Source organism: Dromaius novaehollandiae, chromosome Z, assembly GCF_036370855.1.
Source record: "Dromaius novaehollandiae isolate bDroNov1 chromosome Z, bDroNov1.hap1, whole genome shotgun sequence".
Classification (NCBI taxonomy): domain Eukaryota; kingdom Metazoa; phylum Chordata; class Aves; order Casuariiformes; family Dromaiidae; genus Dromaius; species Dromaius novaehollandiae.
The window spans coordinates 85,530,728-85,557,737 of NC_088132.1; the positions used below are offsets into that span (position 1 = coordinate 85,530,728).

The window sequence follows — 27,010 nt, forward strand, 5'->3', positions numbered from 1 at the left end:
CCTTTCCATTCTTCTAGAAGAGGATGTTACCTTCTATATGACAACCTGATCACTACGCCACTCATGCAGAGACAGACAGACGTTTCAGGGCTTTCTCAGACTGAAGGGATGCAATTAAACAGGTCCTCCACCTCTCAGGGGATTTGCTCCTGGCTGGGGCAAATGATGGCCAACGAGGGGATTCTTTGCTCTTCTTGTAAACGCAAACAGTTTACTGGACAACACAATAGCAAACAAGGAGACACAGGCTGCATTGTTCGGGGTAAACACATCCTATTCCAACAAACAGGACCTGAGCAGCCAGATCAGGGCTGTGTGGGGAAACTGGAGAAAGAACTACAGACATGTAGGCAATCTTCAGCTTAAAAAAAAAAAAAAAAAAAAGAAAAAGTACTTTTTATAGTCAAAGCAGTCGAGAAGCAATTCAATTTGCAATTAAGAGACTTCGAAGTTCACATTTTAAACATGGCCTTAGAAATGTCTGATACTCAAGGCAAGTCTGATCCTCTTTTAACAAAGTTTTTGAGTGAATCCGTTACTCTTCGGCTAGAGCTACTCTTTTAAACTTCAGCTCTCCTGCATAAAGGGAGCACAGGCCCTTCGCCCAGGAGGAGCTGACACCGGATTCAGCACAGCTTTAGAGCCAAGGGCAGCCATCTGTCTCATAACACAGGCGGAGCCTCGGTCTCTGAATGCCCCTAACTCCCCAGTATCAGGCAGGACTGAACCCAGATCTCGAAAGCTTTCAGACTCTCTGAACAACAACGAAGGGTAAAGAGTGCTTGAAACACACTGCCGTGGCAACGTAACAGCACAAGGACTTCACTGACATGTATCAAATGAAGAGAAAAGAAGTTTACCGAAAATATGTATCTTTATTCAAATAAGGTTATCTTTGAACTCCAACTGTCAAGTTACATTAGCCAGAAACAAACATATGGAAATGTCAGCCGTTTGAATTTTTAGCACAGTAGACAGACAGTCCTGGTTGTTTCAGTAAATGATGCATCGGTACGAGCCAAATTTTCCTTAAACAGGAAGCCAGCAATTTACAAACATGATTGTGGATTTTGCTTAAGGGATTCAGGCATGATGATTTACTTAACATACTCTGACCAGTACAATGGGTTTCTCTTGTCACTGCCCAATAATATTTGCTACTTATCATCCACAGTTCAATACTACTAGACTTGTTCTCCTCCATATCGTCAGAGTGGATTCCAAGTTGTCTTCTTCTAGTCCTGAAATTTTACTTGACAAAATGAAACATGTTGACAAAATGAAACAGCATTGAAAGAAACTTCTAGTAGCCATAACCAGAGGCTACTTCCACTGATAAATAGTCTTAAAGTCCGAATTTGTTGCAATCACTTTAAGAACAGATAGGACAAAGTTTGGGCTAGATAATCAGGAGTTTTCATTTGCTCCAGTGAACGGCAAGGCAATTATGGAAGTTCCAAGGAGAGATGAATATGGCCTAAACTAGACATGAATCGAAGCATCACTTTTCAGATGTTACGCTTTAGACCTTCTGCTCCCTAATGCAAAAGTTTCCCAGTTACACATGGGAGACAGGTCAGATCTATTAGCAGCATAAACACAGTAGCTGAGCGCCATACTGAAAATGAAACCGTAGGTGCAAGTTTGTCCCTAGACACCACCCCCAGCCTTCTCTTCTTCCTAACACAAGACACAATAGCACGGTCTGCTTCAGCTTTTTAAAACCAAGCTGTAGTTGGAGAAATTCACAGTAAAGAGAAATACACGCTTCCTCCAACTTGCACTTAAGAGCTGTTCCTCATTATGCCAGATACACGGACCTGCTTTTCAGAATACAGTCGCCAGCCTTTCCATACAGAAGCTCCTGCAAAGCCTGCTGCGAGAGAGGGAGTTCTGTTTAGGTGTTGCACTGATGCAGGAAGGCTAGGGATTGAAAGGAACAACACTACATTTTCAGAACAATTTAAGACAATATATTAAGTTTAGTGAATAGAGTCAGGGTTGCAATAGCTTAGATTCAAGGCACCTGTAAATATTTGCTGGTGTGAGAAGAACTGAATGAATAAATTCCCATGTTACTGTGGTTCTCTGAAAGGTTCTTTTATTGACTTACCCTATTTATTCAGCAAGATTAGGTTGAGGCAGTAGCTTCCCCAATTAGTATAGCAAACAAAATCTTCTAAAATTCAGAAATGAATTTATTAAGCTATACCACTTACAGTGTACTACCTACTGTAGCTATATAGATAGGTGTGTAGGTAGTATCATTTTATTGGTATAGCACAGACACTCACTTTCTGGACATTCTGTAATTTAAGTAATAAAATGTATTGCATAGATTTATCATTTCTCCAAATTGTCAGGCACAATACTAAAGTGTTCTTCATTACAGTGAATCTGGCAACATGTATTGCACTCCGAAGGAGCAGAAGTGGTATGTTAGATTCTAGATAGTTTTTGCAGGTTTTCAGATAAAGAGACTCTTAATTAAAAGTGAAATATTCTGATGTGTTTGTGCATTATATAGAATTTAAAAATTCTATCCCAACTCTACACATAAGCAACTCAAGGACAAAGTTACCACAGATATGTAAACAAGGCAAAATGAATCCCTTTCACATTCCCAATTTGGGCTATCTGCTTTGTTTCTTTCCTGAAGCAAATTTCACGCGGTAAGTAATATCAAAAACACGTGTTCAGTCTTATTCCCTTGATATTAAACCAGGAGTTGATGCACAATACTGGTTCTGCAATAGGTACTGGATTAACAAGCATGTCTGAAGCAACAGCTTGTAAAGAAATGGGTAACACTCAATATCTGTAGTTTAGAATACTTGCTGCTTCAAGATTTTAAATCAAAGCATCCATATTTGATTCAAGAAAGACACAAGAGAGCTTTATAGAAGTAAAGCACATTCCCAGACTAAATATGTCCTTAACAAAATCAGATCTGAAAAAGTGTAAACCAATGTCTTTGCTGAAAAGTTTCTACAAATCTCTAAACAAAATTACATACAGTCTTGAAACTACAAAGAAATCAATCCCACGATATACCTAAAGAGACTACTTCATCAGTGTTTTCTCTCACTGCCTAAAAACAAAACCCAGAATAGGGAGGTAAGCCTTTGTTTGTTTATTCTGCATTGTTTGCCTTCTATACCAGATACCAACAGTCGGACTGTTAAAAGCCTGTCTGTGTCCGCATACTAAAAAATGTTTGTAAATCTACATTTCATGAAGAGTTAGAATTTACTAAAACATTCTAAAACCATTAAATCCAAATGGCAAAGAAATGAAACATTCATAACAACATTCCCCCCCCCCCCAAAATAGAGAAGTGTTTGTTGTTCGTTTAAAAAAAAAAAAAAAAAAGTCAGGATACTTAGGGGAAGGCTTTCTGCACACATCATCAGTTTGCAATTTTTATTATCGACAACCACCAAATCTTTGTGTTTCAATTCAGTCTTCTTGAATTTTAACAAACCCAGAGGAATACCATGTTTATCTTCCAGTATTTATCAGAAACTTAGCTGAAAACATAGACCTAGATAAGGTTCACAGCCTTCCCCTACCTAGTATTTGCTCGACTGCTCTCCGGTCTGTTTTTTTAACTTTAATATTAACGGTTTAAACAATAACTCATTTTGTTTAACAAAATGCAATAATTTACAGTATTGAAGTATATCAAACACTAAATTTTCCCTCATTTACAGAATTGTATAATTTTCTGTGCATACATACTGCTGATATGTACACACAAAAGGAATAAGTCATCAAAAGAACTTTTTGGCTGCTGCTTCTTGTTGACTCCTGAAAGAAAAAGCAGAAGAAAATTCATGAAGTACTTAAAGTAGAAAACTAGCTGACTGGTTTAAGTAAAGAAATATTTATTTTATTTTGAGATAAAAGAATCTGCTCCTCTTCCACAGAGATTTAGGGAAACCAAATACACATCACATCACAAAAATACTGTATTATATTCTCCATCACAAAAGCATTGAAAGCATGACTACAGTTCCAACTTTGCATCAGACACATGGAAACAAAACATTCTGGGTAGATGCCAGAAACTGAAAGAGTATATAATTTTTTTCTTGTTTTCTAAAGCTTCTCAGCATCTGATTTGCCTAAAGATCATGACAGAAAAGGAAACATGCAACTAAGCAGTCAAAGAAATTGCTTGGATATAGGATTTCCTTTTCTCTTTGACAAAGAATATATTCATTTTCTTAATTGATACAAGTACCATGGCTCAACCACACAAAAATGCTAGAATCACAAGGGCAACAAAGAACTGAAGGGGACCGGATCCTCATTTATCTTGGAAGCCACCTTTCCAGTTGACAAATACATAGAAAATGCACTCTCTCACCTTGTGGAGAAGCAGAGACACAGTAACAGTCAGTGCTATCAGCAACTGTCCTCTCAAGTTAATACTACTTATCCTGCCACAGAGGCAACCGTGTTTTCTTTGCAGAATAAACCTTTTTGCCTTCTGTAGCTGTTTTGGGCCCTACTCCTTATTCTGTTGGAGGGCAGGGGAAAAGGAAGACCACTGAACAAGCAGATACTTATCCTTGAGAGTTCCTCACCACCACCACCAGTTTTAATTTGAACATAATGACATTACGAGGAGGAGGAGGAGAACACAGCCAACATTCAGCCCAATTAGGTTTTGTTTAAAAACCTCCAGACACTAGCAATAAACCTTCATCCCTCCCCTACACAACACAGTTTTTAGGCAAGCCTGACATCAAGAAACTTCATATAATTTCCTCAAAATATTCCATCAACATACCTCCACGGGGTTTGAACCTAGAATGCAGCTGAGAACCACAGGATATGTATCATATGAAAAGTTCACTGAGGAATTTGCATTTGTCTTGTCAGATGAGATAAACAGTTTGTAACTACATATAGCAGAAAGAACTCAAATCCCAGATTACATCAGACTTTGTTAACCTGTTAACAAACTTCACCAAGTCCAGCAGAGGACCACAAGGATGGTAAAGGACTAAAGCACACGCCTCAAGAGGAGAGGATGAGGGATCTGGGGCTGTTCAGACTGCACAAGAAAAGGCTTTTGCACCTCCCTCCCCCCACAACTAACAGCAGCTTTCCAATACCCACAAGGATGTTATTGAGGAGACAGAGAGAGGCTTTTTACAGAGATGCATGTTATGAGAATGAGACACAACAGTCAAAGCAAAACAGTGTATATCCAGTGAAACAGATTCCCACTGGATATACAGGAAAATAAAATAAAAAAACCTTCATTATGATAATTAAACATTACAAGAGGGGTCTGGGGACGCAGTGGATTCTCCATCCTTACAGGTTTTCAGGACCTGACTAATGTAAGTCTTAAACAACTTGGTCTGAATTTGGTGTTGACCCTATTTGGAGCAGAAGGTTGGAATACAGACCACCCAAGGTCACTTCCAACTTGAATGATTGTTTGTTTTAAAAAAACTTTAACATAACCATAGCATTTCAACTGCATATCAAGCCAGAACTTCCAAAATCATTTCTCCCATTGTCTTCATTTCTCCCATTGTCTTCAAAGAAAAACACACTTACCTATACATGATATAGCCAACGAATAACACTGTTTGCACTGCTACAAATACGAAGAAGTGCATTGTAGATAAACACGATGGAAACGGTGGCAAGTCTGGACACTTTGATTTCTCATTAGATGGCTAGAAAAACAAGAAAAACAGTATTTTAGAAAAGAGCAAACAAGATAGATGTCATCAAAAGATTTCTATTTAAGAAACAAAACAAGATCTTTTCAACATCATCTAGAATTAGAACACAAGCAGAAAATGCAGAGGAAAAAAGTGACAACTACTTTGTGAGAAAGTCATGATATAACTCCCTGCCTCACTTCCCCCCTTTCACCTTTATGTTTCTCAGATAAGCCATATCCAGGGGCTATAGAGGAAAGAATAAATCTTTGGTAAATTATCCCAGAAATTAAAAAGCTTGTATGTGATCATCATAAACAATTTCAGTTTAACTGCTACTTACACTAGGCTAAAGTGCTACTGAATGTGTGAACATCTATCTTTCATACTCAAGAGACCCTCAGCAGAAGCTGGGTTCCCCCCCCTCAAAGCTCTCCCTTCTGTGCAGACGCTTAGAGAGTCTCCTCTGTAAAGATTTTTCAGTGCCTAATGTAAGTTAACTCATGCTGCAGCTTTTCATTCATTAAGCAGGTTTGTGCTGTCCAACTGCTCTCTCTGTTTTTTTTTGTTTTTTTTTTTTTAAAAAACAAAGTGCATAGGAATTTAAATTGTAATAGAAAACCCTACATTTCTGCAACTTTTGATAACAACTGGCCAACAGGTTCAAGAACTGCTAGGTAGCATGACAAGCACAAAAGAGCACCTAGAAAGCCTAACTGCTTGGCCTCATTTCCACAGGATATTAGACTAAAAATCACGCTCTTCGCCCAAACTTCTCATCAAGACAGATCATGATGTCAGGTCAAGGCAGAACAGTTTTAGTGAAGCAGCTTAATGAAGGATTAATAGCTCAGTAAATTGCACACTGGCTCATCTCAGTCTTTTACTAACAGCTAAATAAAGAAGTACTACAGTCACACTTCACACTAACAGCACATAAATTACCATATTTCGTTGTACTAAATGCTCAATGTCCCTCTTTACTACGTGAAGGTGTTCTTTGATGTCATTGAAGTGCTGAGTTGTTTCGTAGACTCCTGCAGCAGAGCCAGGATGTTGAGCTCCGCTGACCAACCTCAGCGTGTCAGCCATGGAACTTCTGAAACAAGACAGCAACACATCTTTCAGCACAAAACAATTTTTCATAAACAGCATTTAATGCTGGACACATTTTAGCCCATTAAAATTCATCTGAAGTATGTAGTTTTCCCAAAAGGTAGGACACATTTCTTATCTTCTAAGAATACCTATGAAGAAACAGTTCCTTAACCAAGGTGTTTTTTTTTTTTAATTTAATTCCCCACAGAGTTTCAATTTGTACAGTGCACCATGTCCCAAAGTCATGCTGAAAGCAAGATCTGGCAAATATCCTGTTACTAGAAAATTGCTCTGCCTGACTGTTTGATGGAGTCTAAAACAAGTGGTCTGAATCTGAGGCTATGGCCAAGGCTTTAGGATAAACACAGTATAATGAAATCTTTCAAGAAAGCTAAAAGCTGTTCCAAAAAAAAAAAAAAAAAAAAAAATCAGTCATGTAAGAAATAAAGAAGAGGCTTTAGGGATAAGAAAAGATTTAGATACATCCTTGTGTCATGATTACCATTTATATGAGAAACTCATTTCCCTTTTGCATTGTCATAATACTTAATACTGTCTTCACATGTATTCATTTTGCTGCTACAACAAATCAAATTAAATCCATAAAAACTTGAGGCTCCATAACTAGTTTTGCTCAAGCTAAACTAATCAATGGGGGAAAACATTTAATCTCTAATCAATATGTTTATATAATTTTTTGCTCCCGTGATGACTCTTTTCAGTTGCAAAGAGGATTACGCTACAGCTAAAATATTTATCATGTGAATGTTAATCTCTTTGTTATTAACAGAATAAACAATCAAAATGTATGTCTTTGGATTTCTTTTTAATTTACTTAAAACTTTACGTTTTGTTCTGATGAGAGCTTACTCTCATACCTTCAAGGTAAAGGCCTTGCTGATCAGCAATTTAGCTTTCACTTAAAGGTAACCTGGCTTGAACACAACTTTTTGCGTCACTGGAACAGCAATACATAATCATATTTATTAGTGTTATATAAAATTGTATTATTTAATTTTTAACTGATTCACTGTGAAAACTGCAAGTTAAGCATCAAAACTTAAACGTTAACAAATAATCTTCATGAAGGTGCATCCACCTTTAAGCTCTGCATCACTTGCTCTTTGTGCCATTAAATATCAACTCAATTCCATTTAGGAAAAAAAAAACAGGAAGAAAGAAAAAAAACAGTGAAGGTGCTATATATATATTAGAAGGCACTATGTCAGCTCTCTAAAAGTAAAGATGGCAAGGCATAGATATGTTGTTAGATTAGTTCACAGCAGCTGTCTCTCCAATGGGACAGCAACGCAGCATGTTTCAGCTACCTGAAGCAGCTTCATACCAAAGCAGAGCTACCCACTGAATTAACTTACACTTCACAATTCCGTCAGGTTGCAGATACACCACTTCAGCAAACTTGGTAATTACAGTCCCTGCTAAAGGTTGGATTAACAATAAACTTTTCTTCAAGCTGAAGATGACTCATTTTTCTCATGAAAATCCCACACAGACACACAAATCAATTTAACATACTGCACTTCCACTACTCGGCACATTTCCAGTATAACAAAGAAAGCTCTCCTCACTTGCGGAACAAAAAGATCCAGGAACTCCCCTTTTCCTTTCATGTTTATGAAAGCTCAACCCCATTCACAGCAGGAACTAGAAGATCAACCACTTTCCACAGTTACATTTCCAGTGATTACAGATAATGTAGTGCACTGTAGGCCAGACAGCCATGAATTTCTGCAAAACTTTCAGTATTTAGCTCATTAAGTTCGTTTTTAATGTTGCAGAATTACCAAAAAACCACGTCTGCTTCTGCAGGCCACTGCGAACCAAACCTGTCAAAGCAGCTCTCCTGCCTCCTCTCATTCTACAGTTCTGGCTTTGCATCAGTAGTGTTTATACATGCAGAATGAAGGCAAAAAACCAACTACGCTGAGCTAAATTAGCATATACTTCATCCAGGAACTTATTTATGTATTATTGTCATTGTATAGAATATTTGAAGTCAATTGTGTAATATTTACCTGTGCTTTGAATTAGGGTTGTCATAACCTATTTTAGAAGAAAGTTTTCACTCTAGGAAAGTTTGGGTTTTGTTTTGTTTTAAATAACCCGTGCAATCTGTACCCAGCCGCCATCAGGACCATTGTCTAATAAAACGCTGACAGTAAGTACGCCCCTCCACAACCATCACATTTATTTTCCCCACAATTTTCAGCGCTAGAGTACAATTACATGATTCCGAATTTGTACTTCTCCCTACTTCTAATATCACCTGCTATGTAATGAACCGAAATCTGCACACCTACCTTCCCCCAGACTCATCCACTTTTGTTGTTAAAAACAAAATAATTTCCCTAAATAGACACGCTCTATATCAAATTTAATTTATGTTACTCTTACATAAACAATACCATGCAGTTAGTTTCTACTGTATAAACATGCGACATTCTTCTGTAATCAGATGATTAAGAAATCCACAAATCTTGACAAGAAAATTACTTAGTAAGTCCTTTTCCTCCGGGATGACCAGCAAGGCAACAGTGGGCTGTTCATTTCTATCTATAAATAAAACGTTTCTTTAATCTAAGAAAAATATTAAGATGATGTTACGCAAACTCATACCTAATAAGTAGTCACTAAAAGGGCAGACTGCCAATGTTAACAAGAAAATCTAATTTGCTTGCTAGGTATAAAGATTTGTCAAGAATATTAACGTAAGAGCTTTCCTGGAAGAACAAGTGCAAAAAATGGAAGCACTCTAATCTTCATTCTACAAAAACCTGACCTACTTAAATGAATCACAAGAGGCTGCCTTTGAACTAATGCTGGAAAAAAAAAAAAACCCCACAATTGCTTATATACTACTACATGAAGTTATAGGAATTTTTTTTTCTTAAACCAAAGATAATGAATGTTTGAACTACTGTAAATAAAGGGTTAAACCAACTTAAAGAAATTTCAGCTAAAAAGAATAATTGTAAAACATTCTCAATGCAGTATACAAACTTTCCTTTCAAAGACAGAAATTTTCTGAGGTTCATACATTTTACCAGCATATAACCTACAAGGTTAAGATCTGTACATCAAGTAGTAACTTAGTTTGAAAATGTACAGCGTATCTTTGAAACAATCATTCTGAAATAACTGCATCTTAAAAATCAAAACTATCAAGCGCTTAGAGACTTACAAGTGTCCCTACAGATACAGAAGTTTCCTGAGAGTTAACTGGCAAAAATGTCCTCTGACAAAAGAATATGACGGTCTTAATCTAGCACAATTAGATTCCAACTAGTTACATAAGACTGTCACACAACTGAATTCCTCTAGGCAAGGAACCAGGTCTGCAACCTGGAGCAAAAAATATTGATGCATCAGTGACAGACACATCCTTCACAAATAAATTTAGACCATAAAATATTCACTCTTAGAACAACAAAAATTATTCCTAAACAGTAAAATGAGAGCATGCAGCACTTATGTAAAGGACAGGTACTTCCACCACAGTACAGTTTTAAAACACTTTACTGTTTTTAATCTACCCTACAAGAAATCAGGACAAGATTAATAAAAGGGTCTACACAATACAATGGCACATGGGAGGGGGGGGGAGAGGGGAAGCAGCCTGCCTTCACGAGACAACGTAAATGAAAGTAATTTATTACTAAAGTGCTCTTTTCTGTGTAATATTTTTATTGTAAAAGTGCCATAAGAAAATTTCTCTTATAACAAGGCGAGGAATTTTCAGTCATAGTCAGGTTTTTGAGTACGTCCAAGGATGGAGACTCACAACCTCTCTGGGCAACCTATTCCAGTGTTCAACCACTCCCACAATAAAAAAGTTTTCTTATGGCTAAGTGGAATTTTCTATATTGCAATTTGTGCCTGTTGCCTACCACTCTGTCACTGGACGTCACTGATGAGAGTCTGGCTCAGTCTCCTTTACCCTCTCCCCCCCACCTTCAGGTAGTTACACCCATTGCGAAGATCCCCCCGGGCCTTCTCCTCTCCAGGCTAAACAAACCCAGCTCCCTCAGCCTATGACAAATGTGCCGGTCCCTTAAGCATCTTTGCGGCCCTTTGCTGGACTCGCTCCAGTATGTCCACGACTTTCTTGTACTGGGAGACCAGAACTGGACACAGCAATCCAGGTGTGGCTTCACCAGGGCTGAGCAGAGGGGGGGGAAAAAGTCACCTCCCTCAACCTGCTGGCCTCAGCCTTTTCCTAATGCAGCCCGGATACTGTTGGCCGCCTTTGCTGCAAAGGAACATTGCTGACCCACGTCCGACCTCTTGTCCACCAGGACCCCCAGGTCCTTTCCTGCGAAGCTGCTGTCCAGCTGGTCGGCTCCCAGCCCGTACTGGTTCAGGGGGTTACTCCTCCCTGTGCGCAGGACTTTGCACTTGTTGAACTTCATGAGGTTCCTCTGTGCCCATTTCTCCAGCCTGTCGAGGTCCTCTCTCTGAACGGCAACACGAGCCTCTGGTGCATCAACCTCTCCTCCCAGCTCTTCATAGTCTGTGAACCTGCTGAGGGTGCACTCGATCCCACCATCTAGGTAATTAATGAAGATGCTAAACAGGAGTGGCTCCTGGGGGACACCACTAGTGACTGGCCTCCAACTGGATTCTCTGCTGCTGATCACAACCCTTTGAGCCTGGCAGTTCAGTCAGGTTTTTCTAATGATTTCAGCCTCCCCCCACTCCCAAACTCTCAGAAGTACTTGAAAATACTTTTCAAGTATCCCATGCAAGAATTCCCAGTGAAAATGGAAACTGCACTTTTTTTTTTTTTTTTTTTTTTTTTTTTTTTTTTGGAGAGAGAGAGAGGACATGAAGCATTTTCCAGATCTGGCTCTTGTTTCAAATGCCTTTAACAGACAATGTGCTCTTAAGGCCTATCCCTACTCCTATTGGAGAACTGTGGGGCAGGTTTTCTGTTGTTATTTTAATTACACACAAAATTTGATCTACAATGGAAATAAGAAATAAGACCTCTCCAACACTTGTGCAGATCTGGGAATTCAAAGAGACTTGGCTATTAACACAGAACAACCGCAGATAGTTTCTGTGGTATACAAATCAATAACTGACAGACCACCGTGGAACATAATAAACATGTGTACTTCAGGCAGATGTAGCAAAAACAGGAAAAAAGCCAAAAAAACCCAGTACTTTATTTATGTGTCTAGATGGAGGAAAGAAGAGAACTTGCTCTTTAAAAAAGAAAAAGGATACTTAAATACACATGCGCATGCACGCACACACACATCTCAATCAGTAAGTCTCAATAACTCTACCACCTGTGCAGACACTTTTATTTGGGCAGAACTACTTCTCAGAATTACCTACAAGCCTTAACAGGTTTGTGTGGCCTTATTTACAGTAAACGTCTTTATGCGAGTGTTTTTGTGTTATTATATCAAAAGAATTGATAGGGTACATGGACAAGATACTACAATGCTTTTTTTTTTAAAAAAAAAAAAAAAGTTCGCTGGCTACAAGTTGACAGCATTTATGTTCACATTGTTAACAATGCTCCAAAACCAGAGGAAGAAGTTTCTGTGAGGTAACATGTTATCACACCAGCAGTTCTGCAGAAACTGACTGTTCCTAGAGACCCCGTACTTGATTGTTGAGGTTGAACCTCATGCTAAATGAGGCATATTGTATATGTGTATACATGGACACACACACACGTGCACACACACACACTTTTTTTTTTTTTTTAAATACTGAACTTGTTGCCACTAAGGAACTGACACACAGACATTTCAAGTTTGTCAAAACTCTCCTAGTGAAATAATAAATGGGATTAAAAAGGTAGAAAATAATACAAAATGCAAAATAAGGCCTTAATATTTAGAAAGTGTTTACCTCATGTCATTCACTTGTCTAAGGACCTCTTCTTGAGTTTTCACAACTCTATCAATCTCTTGCTGAGAAATCTGGGCAGGGGGGAAGTAGTAAAGATCAACATATCTTGGGAAAAGCAACTGATAATGCTTTTGAAATTAGGTTGAGCTCTCAACCATGGTATATTTTTGGAATTCACCTGTCCTTGTTGATCTGGAACACCAGCTCTTCTGGCAAACTCATCTGTCACTGCAGAGACATATCTCCTCTGCTCATCCAGAATCATATTCAATTGTCTATTAAGCTGTTTGATTTCAAGATGAATCCGATTCTGTCCTTCAAAGATTTGCCTCAGTTCACGATCACTCACAGTTTCAAAAAGATCATCCGCTGACAAGAAAAAAAAGAACAGGTAATCCTTATATATATGCATTCCTTATATGTTGCATTTTATGATTTTTCTTGTACCTTAAAGTTTCCATATAGATATAATTTTTCCAGTAAGTTAATACACTACTTCTGCAGTGGCTATTTATCACCATTGTCAAGGCTAAGGATACAAAAATGGGATTAGAGTGACTGAGCAGAGAAAACCACACACATTCAAACCCAGACTCCACCTTACAGAGTTCCTCTTCTAATATTCAGATAAAATGCAACACAAAATGCAGGTGGGATGCTGTTATTATTAGGAGACAGCCACCTTTGTACAAGCTAGTATCCTATTAACATCAAGTGTCTCTCAGAACAGATCTGTAGGTATTAAGTGACAGAAACTTTTTTAAAAAGTAGCTTGAGATAAAGAGATGACCTTGCACATTTTGAGTGAGTTCTTTCCCAGCTTCAACAACATGAGAAAGAAAAGCCCAAAAGGCTTTGTGGCAAAAAGACAACTATTTATTAACAAAGCAAGGCTGGACAATATCTCAGCAGGACAGTATTTCCAACACAGATGAAGTGAGAACGGTGCAGAACCTCTAAAGCGAGACAAGAAATTTAATGCAGGAAAGAACAGTCATAACTTACCACCTTAACTACAAAAATTAATTCTGACAACCTGAAATTTCAGGTCTAGATGCCTAAAGTATGTTCCACGTATGTGTGCATTTAAATATGGCTAATTCAATCCACCAAAAAAACCCAACCAAACAAAGAAAACCACAACAACACAGAAACAGCAGACCAGTAAGATTAGCTTTCAAATACTTCTTCAAATAACCAAAAAAGCCACGCTCCCTTAATCACCACTTTACAAAGGGGCTACATGACCTCTCCCTCCTACTGTCCCATACAGATCCTCATCATTCTCATTGTTTCATTTGTTTTGTTCTCAATCCAGACACGACCAAAGGAACATTGTATTTCAGAAAGCACTTTGCAAAAGACCAAAGATTTTAAAATAAGGTAAATGACATCAACAGGAGCTTAGCAAGATCAGCATTTCACAGTACCAAGCCCTAGTTTGGAGTACCCTGGAAAACACAGGTTTTCCTTGACAATTGAAAAACTGCTCAAATAACTTGCCTGGCTGTCCTTGCACATCAGGATGTTCCTTTTGAAATTCCTCTTTCTTTTTATCCAATTCTTGCTGAAAGTGTTCAAACTCTTCTTGATACTTCTCTTTATCTTTTTGAGGAATTTCTGCATCTGGTGTAGGCTTTAAAGCATTATCAAAAGGAAAAAGAGATTTTTACTACTACCAATCATTAAAGCTCTCAAAGACTCCTATATGATTTATTCTCCAGCAAGAATGTCTAGATTTCAGATTTGAAGAGAAATATCAGATTAGTGGAGCACATTAATATTAAGCTGAATTGTGGAATCAGAAGTTTCCATGGAGACCCATAGCTTTTTCCTGATGCATCACTTTCTGTGATCATAAAGAAATGAAGTTTTACAAGGAGAGATGCTGTTTAGCAGTACATAATTGTTCTAGAGGAATGGGAAGCTAAAAGCAAAACAGATTAACTGTCCAAAGTATACTATATAAAAGTATACTTTTAGTTTGTTTTCTTTGCATATTTTGTTTTAATTTAACAGCAGAATTTGTTTTGTTGATGCAGCGTTGCTTCAAGAATTCTAATCTTGAAAATATAACTAAAATATCACTGAAACACTACAGTATTCGTCTAATTTTTCCAGAATAGATGACAGCACAGCTACATGCTTCCCCTTACCCCCCCCAAGAAAAGCACAGCTAAGTATGATTTCAGAAGAAATGCCATAATATGGTGCTACATGTAAAAAAAAAAAAAAAAAAAAAAAAAAAAAAAAAACACAACATCTTTTACTGATTACATGTAAAGATACTTACTACTTCCTTGCCAGGTTCAGTCAGCTGGAAGGTCAGGAAAGACAGGACATCATGGTCATCTGTATTAAAAAATGAATAACTTGTTAATTGATACTGCTACATGTTAAAAACGTTACTTTCATTCATTCCCTTCAGATTCCCAAGTTAAGCCTGTACTTGCAAAGGATCTTCAGCCAATAGCATGTTCCCAAAGTCCTCTCAAAAGTTTATGCAGTAGGGAATGAGACTGCACAACGTCTCTGTCAGGAGATACAAAGTATTTCTGCTCTGGCCAGGAAAAGGCCTGAGCATGTATTCTGGAAAGGGGCGAGGATTAGTTACTCTATTATGGACCAAAATCACTATAATGGAGCAACACTAGCAGTAAAAAAACTCTTTTGCAAGCCTTGCAAATCTCAACACAGTTTGGCCCAATTCTGAACATTTTCTCTCCACCTAGAAAATTGATCTCCAGAGTTACTTAAGAGCTTTGGGGCAGAACTGATTGAAATCAGTTTAAGGCTCACACGCAAAACATAACACATGTAACAGCATCACAATGATGTCTCTGCAGTGTGGACAGTTGTTTGTCAAGTCCTAGAAAGAGATCACTAATTCATTTTATCCATGCCAAACATTTACTGTCAGGGTGGCCAGGTTTTTGCTCTTAACCCAGCGACATTATTCCACATCAAACATCTTATCACTGACAAGGTCCACTGAAATTTTAAACATCAGTTGCTAAAGAGTATTTTACTAAAAACTTTAGATGTACATATCTTCTTATTTGTTTTGTAGCTAACCTAATGCAGCGCCCGAAAAATTCAATGAGGAGCTATGTTACCTGCAAGTCCCCCTGTGGCTGCAGATATTCCAAAATATCCTTGTGGTGGCAACACCATATCTTCCACTTTTGCACAAAATTCATAGTCTTCTTTATCTGGAGTAAAGCCATTGTTAATTAACACCTGGAAAGAAAAATGCATGTAATTTTAATGCATAAATCCATTTGTGTTAATTGCTTTGTCCATGTAGAGCAATGGACAAAAATACAACTTATTAGGCAACCTAGCAGCTAATGCTAGAAACCAAGAATTATTTATTTTCAAAAATGCACTTTTTAAAAATAAAATACATAAGCTTGCCTTAAGAAAAAAAAAAGAAGAGGAAAAAAAGGCCTGTTTCAAAGTTTAACATGAACAAAACTCAACATTTTCTATTCTTCACTTAAGAGCACATACTGCGTAAAATTCAGAGATGTATACAAAGATATTCTTCTCAGTTATAAGCAGCAGCAAAACAAATTCACATGTGGAAAACTGATCAAGTTCTAATATTATCAATTTTGGTTCAAGAAATCCCTGACTCGCAGATCACTGAAGGCCAGTCTGTCAGGGACGCATTTGTATAAGACACTGGCCAACACAGACATTTGGTCTAATCTAGTAGAGTCACTCTTAATGTTCTTACTTTGACTCTAAGCTTAGACAGGGTCTCTCTTCCTCCACAGATGCAGTCACAGAACTGCTAAGGTTAGCAGCACTGTTTGGGTCACGAGTTCCTAGATAAAGCATCAAGGACAAGGCACATATGCCAAAAAAAAAAAAAAAAAAAAGAAAAGAAAAAAAAAGAAAGAAAACCAACAAAAAACCACACACAAACCTGAGTCTCAAATGTTATATTATCATGCACGAGTAACAAACAGCCTAGACCATTACAACATAGTACAAAGTCCATCTTCTCTTAGATGCCCTCTTGTTTACTTTTAGGGAAACTTTTACCACAAAATGACAGATGTCTGTTTTAATGGGCTAATACCTATAAATAGCATGTTTCCAGCAGATATCAGAAGGCAGAAAAGAAACATTTAATTTTATAGCTGTCTCAGCTCAGCACTACATATTTTTCTGTCCTTTTCTGGACAGCATTCACAACAGTCTGAATAGTTTTTGAAAAGTCTTGGGCACTCCCCTACACTAGGGATTTTCCATGTTTTCCAATGTTCAAAGCCCTGGTATTTCTTGGAGGCAGGAAGCCTCAAATAGCAAATTTAAATCTACTGCCAACGAGCTTCATTTTCTTAGCCGCGTTTCAGGAACCTCTTACAATCAGCTGACAAAGCCTCAGCAACTCTCAGACCAGCACGAGAAATACTGTTCTAGTTCAGGGACTGCTGACCACTTGCAAGCTTAGGAACAGATGCTGGCTTTAGGACACCTCTATAGGCCAGTCAACAGCAACGGAAGGGTCTAAGGATGCATGGGTACACTAGCAGGACTGACCTGTAAGCAACATCAAAAGATCAAAAACCAAGAGATCAGCAATACCTGACATAACAGCTCAGGAAACTACAGATGCACTAGTATAGCTGAAAGAATTTGTGCAGTATTTGGACATACTACACTCTGCTCCAACTTCTACTACTGAGCTCAACATTTTCAAAAATACTGCAATTAACATATGGGGTTATTTCGGGTTTTGAAAGAGTTACAACGATCACACACTTAAAAAGCTGAGAGACATGAGTTATTATGTTATTTCAAGAGTACTTACAGTCAGTAATTTTTGGTAGTATGTAATCTTTGCTCGGACAGGATAGGGCTTGTTACGAAAGTCCCTTTGACAGTATGCCAATGCTTGTGTGGAACCATCACTACAAAAGACAACAACTTGCATAAACCCACAACTTACGATTTATCAGCTAAGACAAAAAGCATCAATGTATCAGTAAGAAGCACCATGCTAACTTTTCAAAATGCAGAAGCTATTCCACAAGTGCACTGAGCTTTTCTAAGGGTCTGGGATCAAAAGTAGTAAGCTAGACACATCTCTTCTCAGAAAGTCCAAAGAGATGTTGATTGTGCTGTTGTCAATAAACCATTAGAGGCCAAAATTAAACGAATATATTTCACTAACAAGGAATCAGATTTCAGCTAGTCATTCTCTGTAGTTATTAGCAGCATGTGGATACCAATAAGCAGCAAAAAGGCCAAAAATCTATACCTCCATTTATCTAAGTTAACACATCCCTAAGAATACATACCATTTAAATATCCATCAGTTGCTCATTTCTGTGCTGTCACTGCCAAGACAGTGTTTTAATTAAAATAAAACCTCAAATTTAAGGAATGCAGATGAGCAACAACATTTTATATAAAAGAAACCTTTACAATTTTTCCATGAAGAAGAAAATCTGTGCTTTCAGAATGCAGTTTCTCATCAGTACCTACTAAATACTGATACTCCTATGCATGGAACACATTACCTAACTTTATTATTTGTGCAAAGAACACCCAGAGTCTCACATAACATTTCACCGTCCAAACCAAATATCCACCATTAAGCTAACATTGAAAATAAACTTACTTCTGATGGTCATACAGAAGTCTTCCATTGTTGCCCACAACAACCACACCAGGATTGTTTTTCTGTTAAAAAAAAAAAAAAAAATCAAAGTGAGACGATAATATGCAGAATCACTGATAGCCTTTCTGTGATTACAGCATATAAAGACATTGGGCTACGGAAACACTACAGGTGTTTTATTCCTACATCATCTTGATGCACAGAAAGAAAAAGGACTGAAATAGCTGTGTCAGGCTGTGCGCTTTGCAAGAGATGGCTACATTCTTTGTATAGCTAAGGGTGAAAAACAAATCAAGGTCATGGATATACTACTAATTACCATCACTTGACAAATACATAAATATTAAAACCATAGTTAGGAGAAATTCATATCCAGTGAAGACATAGACCTTAAAAATAATGGAGGAGTTAGTACATCTGACTTCAGATACACATCACTAGGAAAAACAGCTGAACAGACAGTGTGTTGGCACTCTGCTGACCTTACCTCAGTCATTAGAAAACCCTGAGGAACTAAACAAGCTTTGTTGAATACATCCCAGGTTGTTTAAGTTGCTAGAAAGTGAGAACAAGCTAAAATGATCATGAGCAAATAGATTCACATCTGGTTGCCTCCAAGCATTTAGGAAATGAACCCCAGATTTTACAGGAACACAGGTTTTCAGAGGTAATCTTCCCTCCCCCTTCAAAACTTTAAGTCATCGTCTCCCAGAGGAATATGTTGTTCCACTGGAGAGAGGGCAAACTCTTAAGAAAAGAAACAAGACTCACTCGAAGAATTCAAGAAACAATGTCATTCTCAATTCACAGTGTTTGGGGTGCGGGGTGAACTTTTTTTTCTTTAATGCTCTAAGAAACATGACAACCAAACTGTGTACCTTCATCATATAGATTTTGACAACACGAGAGAACAGTACTCTGGTATACAGATATGCACCAGTGCTACTACTTCCCAAACGTGGACTTCAGAGTTAGCTTCAACATCAGTATTACCTGCTCTGTGCCACTGCAATACTTTAAATGTCACCTTCTTACTGTTTATTTCAGTTTAACAATAGTAATATTGAATTAAATCAGAGCATATTTGCATATATTTTGCACCAGGTGCATACAACAGTTCAATTTCAAAGCATTAATGAATGCAACACAAGCCTAATCTCTCTCAGACCATAGCAGACAGCTACTAACAAGAAGTATTCAATACTGATTGTCAATGGGCAGCCCAGTTTCGGTTGTGGATCACGTCTGGAACAAAGATTTGAACAGTGAAAACATATACAAAAATCTTAAAAGCAACTACAGAATCCAAAGCAGAGAATGAGTTCTCAATTTTTTTGCCTCCAAACGATTACAGAAAGAAGATGTGCTATAAATCCTTGAGAGATTTAGTGTGGTTCTTGCAACTTCAGCTGTTCAGAACTATGAAAAATATTAAGACTTTAGTTTTAAATAAAAACTGTCAACAGAGAAATAAATACAGAGAAATAAATACACCAGAGAAATAAATACATAAATAATGAATTCAACTCTAGTACAACATATAGCTTTGGAAGCGGGGGGTTGGGGGGGGGGGGGGAAGCTTTGCAGTTTTTAAACCAACATCGTAATTAGGATGCTTTAAGTTGGCAGTACTAGGTGAAGTCCACTTATGGATGCTGTGCATTATGCTGAGGACCAGTTACAGCCTCAAACATCTTCCACTGAATACACCAAAAACAGTAGCAAGAGGAACTTCTCCGTACTAGGACTGAAGAAAGTAACAAGCAGTCATTTCAATATTGGAGCTCATAAGACTCTTTAATACAGGTCAGAACTAACACAGGCATGAGATAGACTTCTGTTTTGCCTAGAAGTGACACATCATCGCTTTCAAAAAAGCGTTTCACAGCACACTGACTGAACTTGTCACAAGAGGAGTCCCAGTGCTATCAAAGCTTTGGCAAACAGTGTTTTCCATAGGCAACTTTTAATAGACTCCATCTTCAGCCAGGGTCCCTATTCATGCCACAAGCCAGAAGAAGTGTGTGGGGGGGGGGGGAATAATTCTTTGTAAGTTGAGCAACGTTCCAATTCTATGCCTTGCCTTTAAAGAGCAGAAACAAGTCCCCTTCATTTTTAAAACTTTTATATATGAAGTTTGCTGTATATTGAAAGCAAACTGTAAAAGGAAGGCTTGTACACCTACAAAAATATAGCTGAAACATCCAAAAGCAAGCCAAAGAAGTACAGAAAAAGCAAAACAGACCAACTACATATTATTAAAGCTACCCAGGATCATTTTGGACGGTTGGAAGGTTAAAAATCCAAAGTGGGTATTTATCACCAAGTTACTGAATTTTAGATTCAGGAGAAAAAACAAACAGCAACTTTCATCCCATCTGCTACAAGATTTTTGTTGCAGAACTGCTGAAGACAGATCTGTTCCAAGAAAAAGAGCATCCCTGAAGAAAGACACAAACTCGTATTTCCGCAGTGGCATAGACTGATGCAATATGCTTCTTCCAAAGCATAAGCCTTCAGATGTAACAACATTTCAGACTGTGCATGGACATTTCAAATTTCAGCTTGTACACGTGTCAAAGCTATTTCCCCTCCAAACCGAACAGATGAATCAATACACAGTGGAGATTAATTTATGTGATAGCATTAACTTTCAAACTTGAACCAATTTAAACAAAAAAGTTTATGTGAAAAAGAAGCCCAGGTCAGATTCTGTAAGATGGCATATTTTAATTTATCTCTTCTAAGTGAAAGAGGGGAAAAAAAGGCTAAAAAACCCACTGTATTTCATCACAAAGCTGCAAGTACTAGAAACAGGCAAGAAATGCATTTGCAATCTTTGCAAGAAGCGTTTGCTTCCAACTAACCTTTCCATCATTGTCAAAAGAATCAAAGAAAATTCCAACACCATTCCATTTATCAGCTGCCCCAAAAACAGGACCTTCCAAGCCTTGCTCTTCTGTAAACCAGATTGCCTATTTAGAGAAAACAAGTAAGAGTCATAAGTTAAGATTCACTTTTTTATAGCATGCTTATTTTTTAAGTTATATCAAATTCTTAATACCAGTCCATCAGCTCCAATGCGGCCTCTTCCTGTAACTCGAAACGTCACCTCAATTTCCCAGTGTTCAAAGACTGATTTGTTCTTTGTCCACACTGATCCTCTCTGGCTTTTCAAAGACGTTGTTATACGAATCTGATCTGCACTCGGTATGGCATCTAGAAAGGAGAGAAACCAATGCTGAATATTCAAGATAACATGTATGGCAATTGCTTGACTAGTCAACTAATTAACCCTCTAAACTCACAAAATCTCCTGCTGTCCTCAGCTAGAGGGCTGTTTTCAGAACAACATTATAATAGAGAATTCAAACAGTTGTGAATTAAAAAAAAAAGCATATCTTATTTTTAACAACTTAATTACTGCTGTTCTACAGAGGACTTCTTTACCTGCCATATGGGACTAAAATGTAAGGCTTCAATAGAACATTCGTCTTGCTGTTAAGGTACCGTACTTATTGAAAAACAAAAATCAAGCAAAAAAAATCCAAAAGGTTCAATTTCCTGCCATAAGCATCCCACATGATTTTTGCAGAAATCACTGCTTTTCCTCTTTCTCTTTAAAAGAGATGCAATGCTCTAGTTTCCAGTTTAGCAGTTCAAAAGAATAATGGGGCATAAGTTTTGATACATTCATCCACTTGTATTAAATAACATTTATTTGGGGGACCATCTGCTGGGGGGGGGGGGGGACAGCTAACCTAGGGAGAGTTTCTTTCTGTAGAAATAATGTAGCATAATGTCAAAAAATCCTCAGAGACAAAACTTACTATCTGTGCCCAGGAGCTAACCAAAATAAATTAAACTAAGTTCTGCCAGAACACCGAGACCCGGCAGCAGCACTGCAGAGAAGCTGCAACGAAGCTCTGCGCTCAGAACCAACGTGTTTCGCCAGGTGCCGGTGGAGCAGAACTCCTCGGAGCGCAGGTGACGCTGCCCGGGAGCACAGCGGGGTCTTTACCCGCCGCCGCAAACGACTTAAGCCGCACAAACCCCGCTCAGCAACGGGCATCTGCCGGGACGCGGCGCGTCCGAAGTCTCTGCGTGAGGAAACGCAGCGCGGCTCCCGCGCGCCAGCGCCGCCCCGGCCGGCAGTGACACATCATCGCTCCCCACACGGGTTTCGCGCCGCGGCGGCTGCCAGCGCGGCACGGGCCCGGCGCTCCCGCGCTCCGCCACCCGCCGGGGGGGAGGGAGCTCCGCCGCCGACCCCGCCAGGCCGGCAGCGAGCGGCGCCCGGGCCGCCCTCGGCGCAACGGGCCGGGCACGGGGCTCCCGCCCCGGCAGCCGCCCGCCCGCCCGCCCCGCAGCCGGCGCCCTCGGGATCGCGCCCCGCGGGGCCGCCGCAGCCCCCGCCGGCACTTACTGCCCGTGTGCGCCCAGAAGGGCACCGTCCCGTCCGCCTGCACCAGGTGCGGCCCCTTGAAGCTGTACTTGTACTCGAAGCGGCGGTGCGGCGCGGCCGCCGCCGGGCTCTCCTCCTCCGCCGCCGCCGCCGCCTGGCCGAGCGCGAGCGGCGGGCGGCCGAGCGCCAGCAGCGCGGCGGCGAGCAGGGCCGTAGCCGCCGCGGGGCCGCCCCGCTGCGCGCGCGCCGCCATCTTGGGCCGTGCTGCGGGGCGCCGGGCTCAGCCAACAGGGCGCCGCCGGATTGGCCGCGCGCGGGGGCCGGGCGAAGGGCAGGGCCGGGCGGGGTGGGCCGGGCCGGGCCTCGCCTCCCTCGGGCCCGCCGGGCCGGGCCGCCCGCCCGCACGCACCTCCCCGCCGCTGGGGGCGCGGCCCGAGCGGGGCCGTCGCTGCCCGCCCGCCGCTCCGCGCGGCGGAGGGGCCCGGGAGCTGCGGAGGCCGCCGTGCGGGGGGCGCCGGGCTGTGGCAGGGCGGCGGCGGGGAGCCCGTCCCGCGGGGCCGTGGAGGCGGGTGGCGGGGTTGCGGGCGCTGCGCGGGAGGCCTCGGTGTCCGCTCACCTCCTCCGTGAGCGCGAGTGGTTTGAGAGGCAGTGAGTGGGTTCACAGCGTGGTAAAGAGGAGGAGGAGGATCTTGGAGTCACTTAGGAGAGATTAAGTTCTTTTTTGAAATAACGCACATCTACCTCACCGGGAACGAAAGTATAAACCTTTCCCGTGAAGTGGGAAGGATACACTGTCTTTCTCAGTTACACAAAGGACTAAGCAAATATGTTGACCAGATGGTATATGCAGGCAAAGTATTTCTGAGATAAATTTTAAAAGAACTTAGATAACTAAGTATTCTTGATAACTTAAGGTTTGTTAATATGGAGAAAGAAGTATTTAATATTTTGTTTTGCACAGTGTTTTCCATACAACTGTATTCTAAAATATCTCTAAATAAGTTAACAATAAGTTTTGTCCTTTAGAGTACATCTGTGGGAGATACTCAGCGAATTATTAGTCTTTTCTTGGCAGCTAGGCAGACACAGAAAACTCAGCTTTTTTTCCAGTCTCTAAAGATCCAAATGCAATTTTTCAGGTAAAATTCTGGAGCGCTTAGGCTATACAGTAGGCTGCAGTCACTTCAAGAGGATAAAATGGAGTATGTGCCAGAGATCCGAACAGCACAGCATGAAGCCCTATCCTGTCTGCATCATACATTTGGCAGTAATTTTGGAGAATAATAGAACAGAAGCACTAGCCTTGAACCAAGTTCCTCTCTTACCCACCCGTGTGCATAAACAGGTCCGAAATTCTGCCACACAGAGGCACCAGCATAGAAGCAATTTCTGAATTAAGAGAACAGTCACTGTACCGCATAACTTTATAATGTTATATAAAATTGTCTCAGCCTATAAATAAGTAAAACAGAACTGTCGTGCAGTTACTCTTACATATGTCATTCTTGCTATCAGTTCACCTGCCACTTGGCTGATAGTGCCCCTTGTTTTACACACTGCCTCGTGCTTATTTCACAGCTGCTGCAGAGCATGCAAAACGGCAGGCTGCCTGGCAGCAGTCCTCAGTCAGGGAGCAGGATTTCCCAGATCGCCATATGGTTATTTCTTAATTGGCATATTGTCAATAAGGAAAACTCCACTTAGCTTGTATAATCACCGTGTAACTGGCTCCTGGAATAAATATCTCAGTTCAGCTATTCATTTCCCTCAGCTGAAGAAGAAAATGAAGTAATCAAGCTATATGTACACACACACACACACACATGCACACACATACGAACATGCACATACATATTTATGTACACATACATGGGCCAAGTTGCAGAAACTCTACAGAAATCCGACTTTGATATATTTCTTTTAAAAAGGCAGCGAGTGAACAATTTTCTTCGCTGCTTCCCTTTGTGGCCTTCAGAATAGCTGCCACATGTTTGCATTTCTAGTTAAACTCTCAGCCCTGCTGGTGCCAGGTAGGTGTGAACCTTAATGTATGTAACAGCATAGCTATTCTGGGAAGCCCCAAAAATGTGGAGTGCACAGTCTTCATTAAAGTCCACGGTGGTTAAAATAAGTAGTCAAAATAACTGTGGTCTCACCGAGATAACTTTTATTTCATAAATAGAAAATATAATCTCTGCCAGAGATGTCTCCCAGCAGGCTAGTTTTACAAGTATACGCTGCACTTCATGTAATGTTCTGTGAACATGGACCCATTTATCATCGTACCGACCCTGTAAAGGCATTCCTCCACCCCTATTTCTACAGAATACACAAATCTATACACAATATATACCAGCAGAAAGGATTCTTCTACCAATACATGTCAGCCATCTTCAACAGCACAAACTTTGCAAACTCAGCAAAAGAATTTTTTTGCAGGTTAAAATTGTGCATACATAGAAAGGCGGGCCAGCACAAATATTGGTTGAGGGCATGACTTCATCGCATTTGTCAGTAATACAGGTACAATTTCAGAGTGTATTCCTAGCCTACGGTAGGTAATGAGTGGCTTGCCCATGGTTACATAGAGCAGATAAATTTCATCTCACTTCAGACATTACATCTACAGGACAGGCCTGCGAATCTGCTATGATCATCCTGGGCTCTTTGAATAATCAGTGTAGAGAAATGACCACTTCTAAGTCAAGAGTCAGTTCATCTTAAGCAGATGCCTAACAGATGTCAAGCCAACTGCACCCTAGAATTACCCCTTTCTTCTTATCGGTCATACACGCCTCTATCACGAATGCCTCCGTTTAAGCAGAATCTCACACCAAATGGCCTGATAGGTAATCCCACCTCTCCCTGTCTCACCGTTCCTCAGCAATATCACTCTTTGCAAAGTTTTCTGCTTGTTGCCGTTCCGACCCATGGTCAGGAAAATACTTGTCAATATTATCTATATTTTCTCACACAAAATAAGAGTTTGTTTCGGCTGTTAGACGAGCCCTCAGTTTGCTTCCAAGCAGCCAAGGACGCTCCAGTAGCCAGGCTTTGATCATTTGCCAGCTTTCAGACAGGGAATTTTCCATGTGGAGGTGTAAACAGCTGAGGACTGCGGAGAAAACACGTGCAGGCATTTCAGTCGCTCTCTGTCGGTGGCTATGGTAATGGCTGCAAATGATAGACCAGTGTTCTTGACGAGCTTTATGTGCGTGGCTCTGCAAAGGCAGAACAGAATTCCCCAAAATATTTGCAGTTTTTTGGAAGGCTTTGACTGGAAGGCTTTTCACAAGGCTTGACTGAATCTTCCCAGGCACAGACATGTACAATGTTTCTTGATAGTAATTTCACAGCAGAAGAGTAACTTTAAACTTTGGATCTAATAAAAGTTATTGTTATTATTATAAAAGTTAATATTTCCAAAAGTACTTGAGCTACTTGGGAATCCACATCCTTTAAAACTCGCAGAGACTTTCAGCTCTGAGGCTTGAGGAGTGTAGGTGTCTAAATCCTACTCTTTTACAGACATATAAATACTTCTGCAGTTCTGTTAGTTAGAAGCCAAAGTGACTGAGGTGCTTCAGGAATAGGATTTGGGGGTATTTTAAAATTTTTCTTTCTTATAAAAAAATACCCCTTCCCCAGCAATTATGCTCCACGCAGAACCCATGTTATCGAGAAGGGAAGAGTAATTGCTAATCCTGCTTATCTGAAACATATCACAGACTGCTTTTCCTATGAGCGGTATTCTCATGGCTTCTTAGCTTTTCTCCTGATTTAAAATTTGTGTCCATCCAATCCAAGAACAGAAACAAAACCCTGTGGTTTACACAATCAATAAGGCAACGCCAGAACAGCACAGCTTAAGCTTTAAATGTTCAAAATATGGAGTATCACAAACAATCCAATTTTCACTACTTACCTTGTACACACTCTCACTTCCATTCTTAGCCCTATTGCATCTAGAAGGAGAAAGTGGATCTGTTTCCTAGGCTTTTCTCTAAACGAGCTGAAGATAAAGAGTCAGAGCTCAATAGTCCTAAATACAATACTAATTTTAAGCCCCTTCTGCAAATGGAGTGCAGCCCAAGGACTGGAAACTTCGCTTTTTACCCAGAAGACAGCAGCGTCTGCTGAGCGACAAATCAACAAATAAATCCTAAACTTCTTTAAAGAACTGATTAATCCTTATCAAGTAGAATTTAATCAAAAGCTGTCTGCTGACAGACCAAAAGATTGATGCTAGTATGTCAAGCCCTCTGCAGCTATTATGCTAAGAGAGCTAGC

At 39.9% G+C, this 27,010-nt stretch overlaps 1 protein-coding gene across 1 annotated transcript; it reads right to left on the minus strand.

Moving 5' to 3' along the window:
* Window positions 1-855: 855 nt before the first annotated feature.
* Window positions 856-23,042, minus strand: LOC135325075 (protein ERGIC-53-like). The gene is made up of 13 exons (XM_064502544.1): window positions 22,742-23,042; window positions 21,380-21,534; window positions 21,183-21,290; window positions 18,316-18,377; window positions 17,503-17,602; window positions 15,794-15,917; window positions 14,971-15,029; window positions 14,181-14,313; window positions 12,856-13,046; window positions 12,678-12,748; window positions 6,636-6,789; window positions 5,581-5,702; window positions 856-3,810 (listed from the first exon to the last, which is right to left on the minus strand). The coding sequence occupies exons 1-13, from the start codon at window positions 22,971-22,973 to the stop codon at window positions 3,774-3,776; spliced, it is 1,548 nt and encodes a 515-aa protein (XP_064358614.1). The 5' UTR covers window positions 22,974-23,042; the 3' UTR covers window positions 856-3,773.
* Window positions 23,043-27,010: the final 3,968 nt, after the last annotated feature.

Bases quoted from the DNA above. Each gene is read 5' to 3' on its own strand.
- LOC135325075 (XM_064502544.1), bottom strand. From the start codon at position 22,973: ATGGCGGCGCGCGCGCAGCGGGGCGGCCCCGCGGCGGCTACGGCCCTG. The intron at 15,918-17,502 runs GTAAGTACTCTT...TTTTCTTTCCAG, and splicing joins ACTACCAAAAATTACTGACT to GTGTTAATTAACAATGGCTT. The intron at 5,703-6,635 runs GTAATTTATGTG...TTGTTTTTCTAG, and splicing joins ATTTAGTACAACGAAATATG to CCATCTAATGAGAAATCAAA.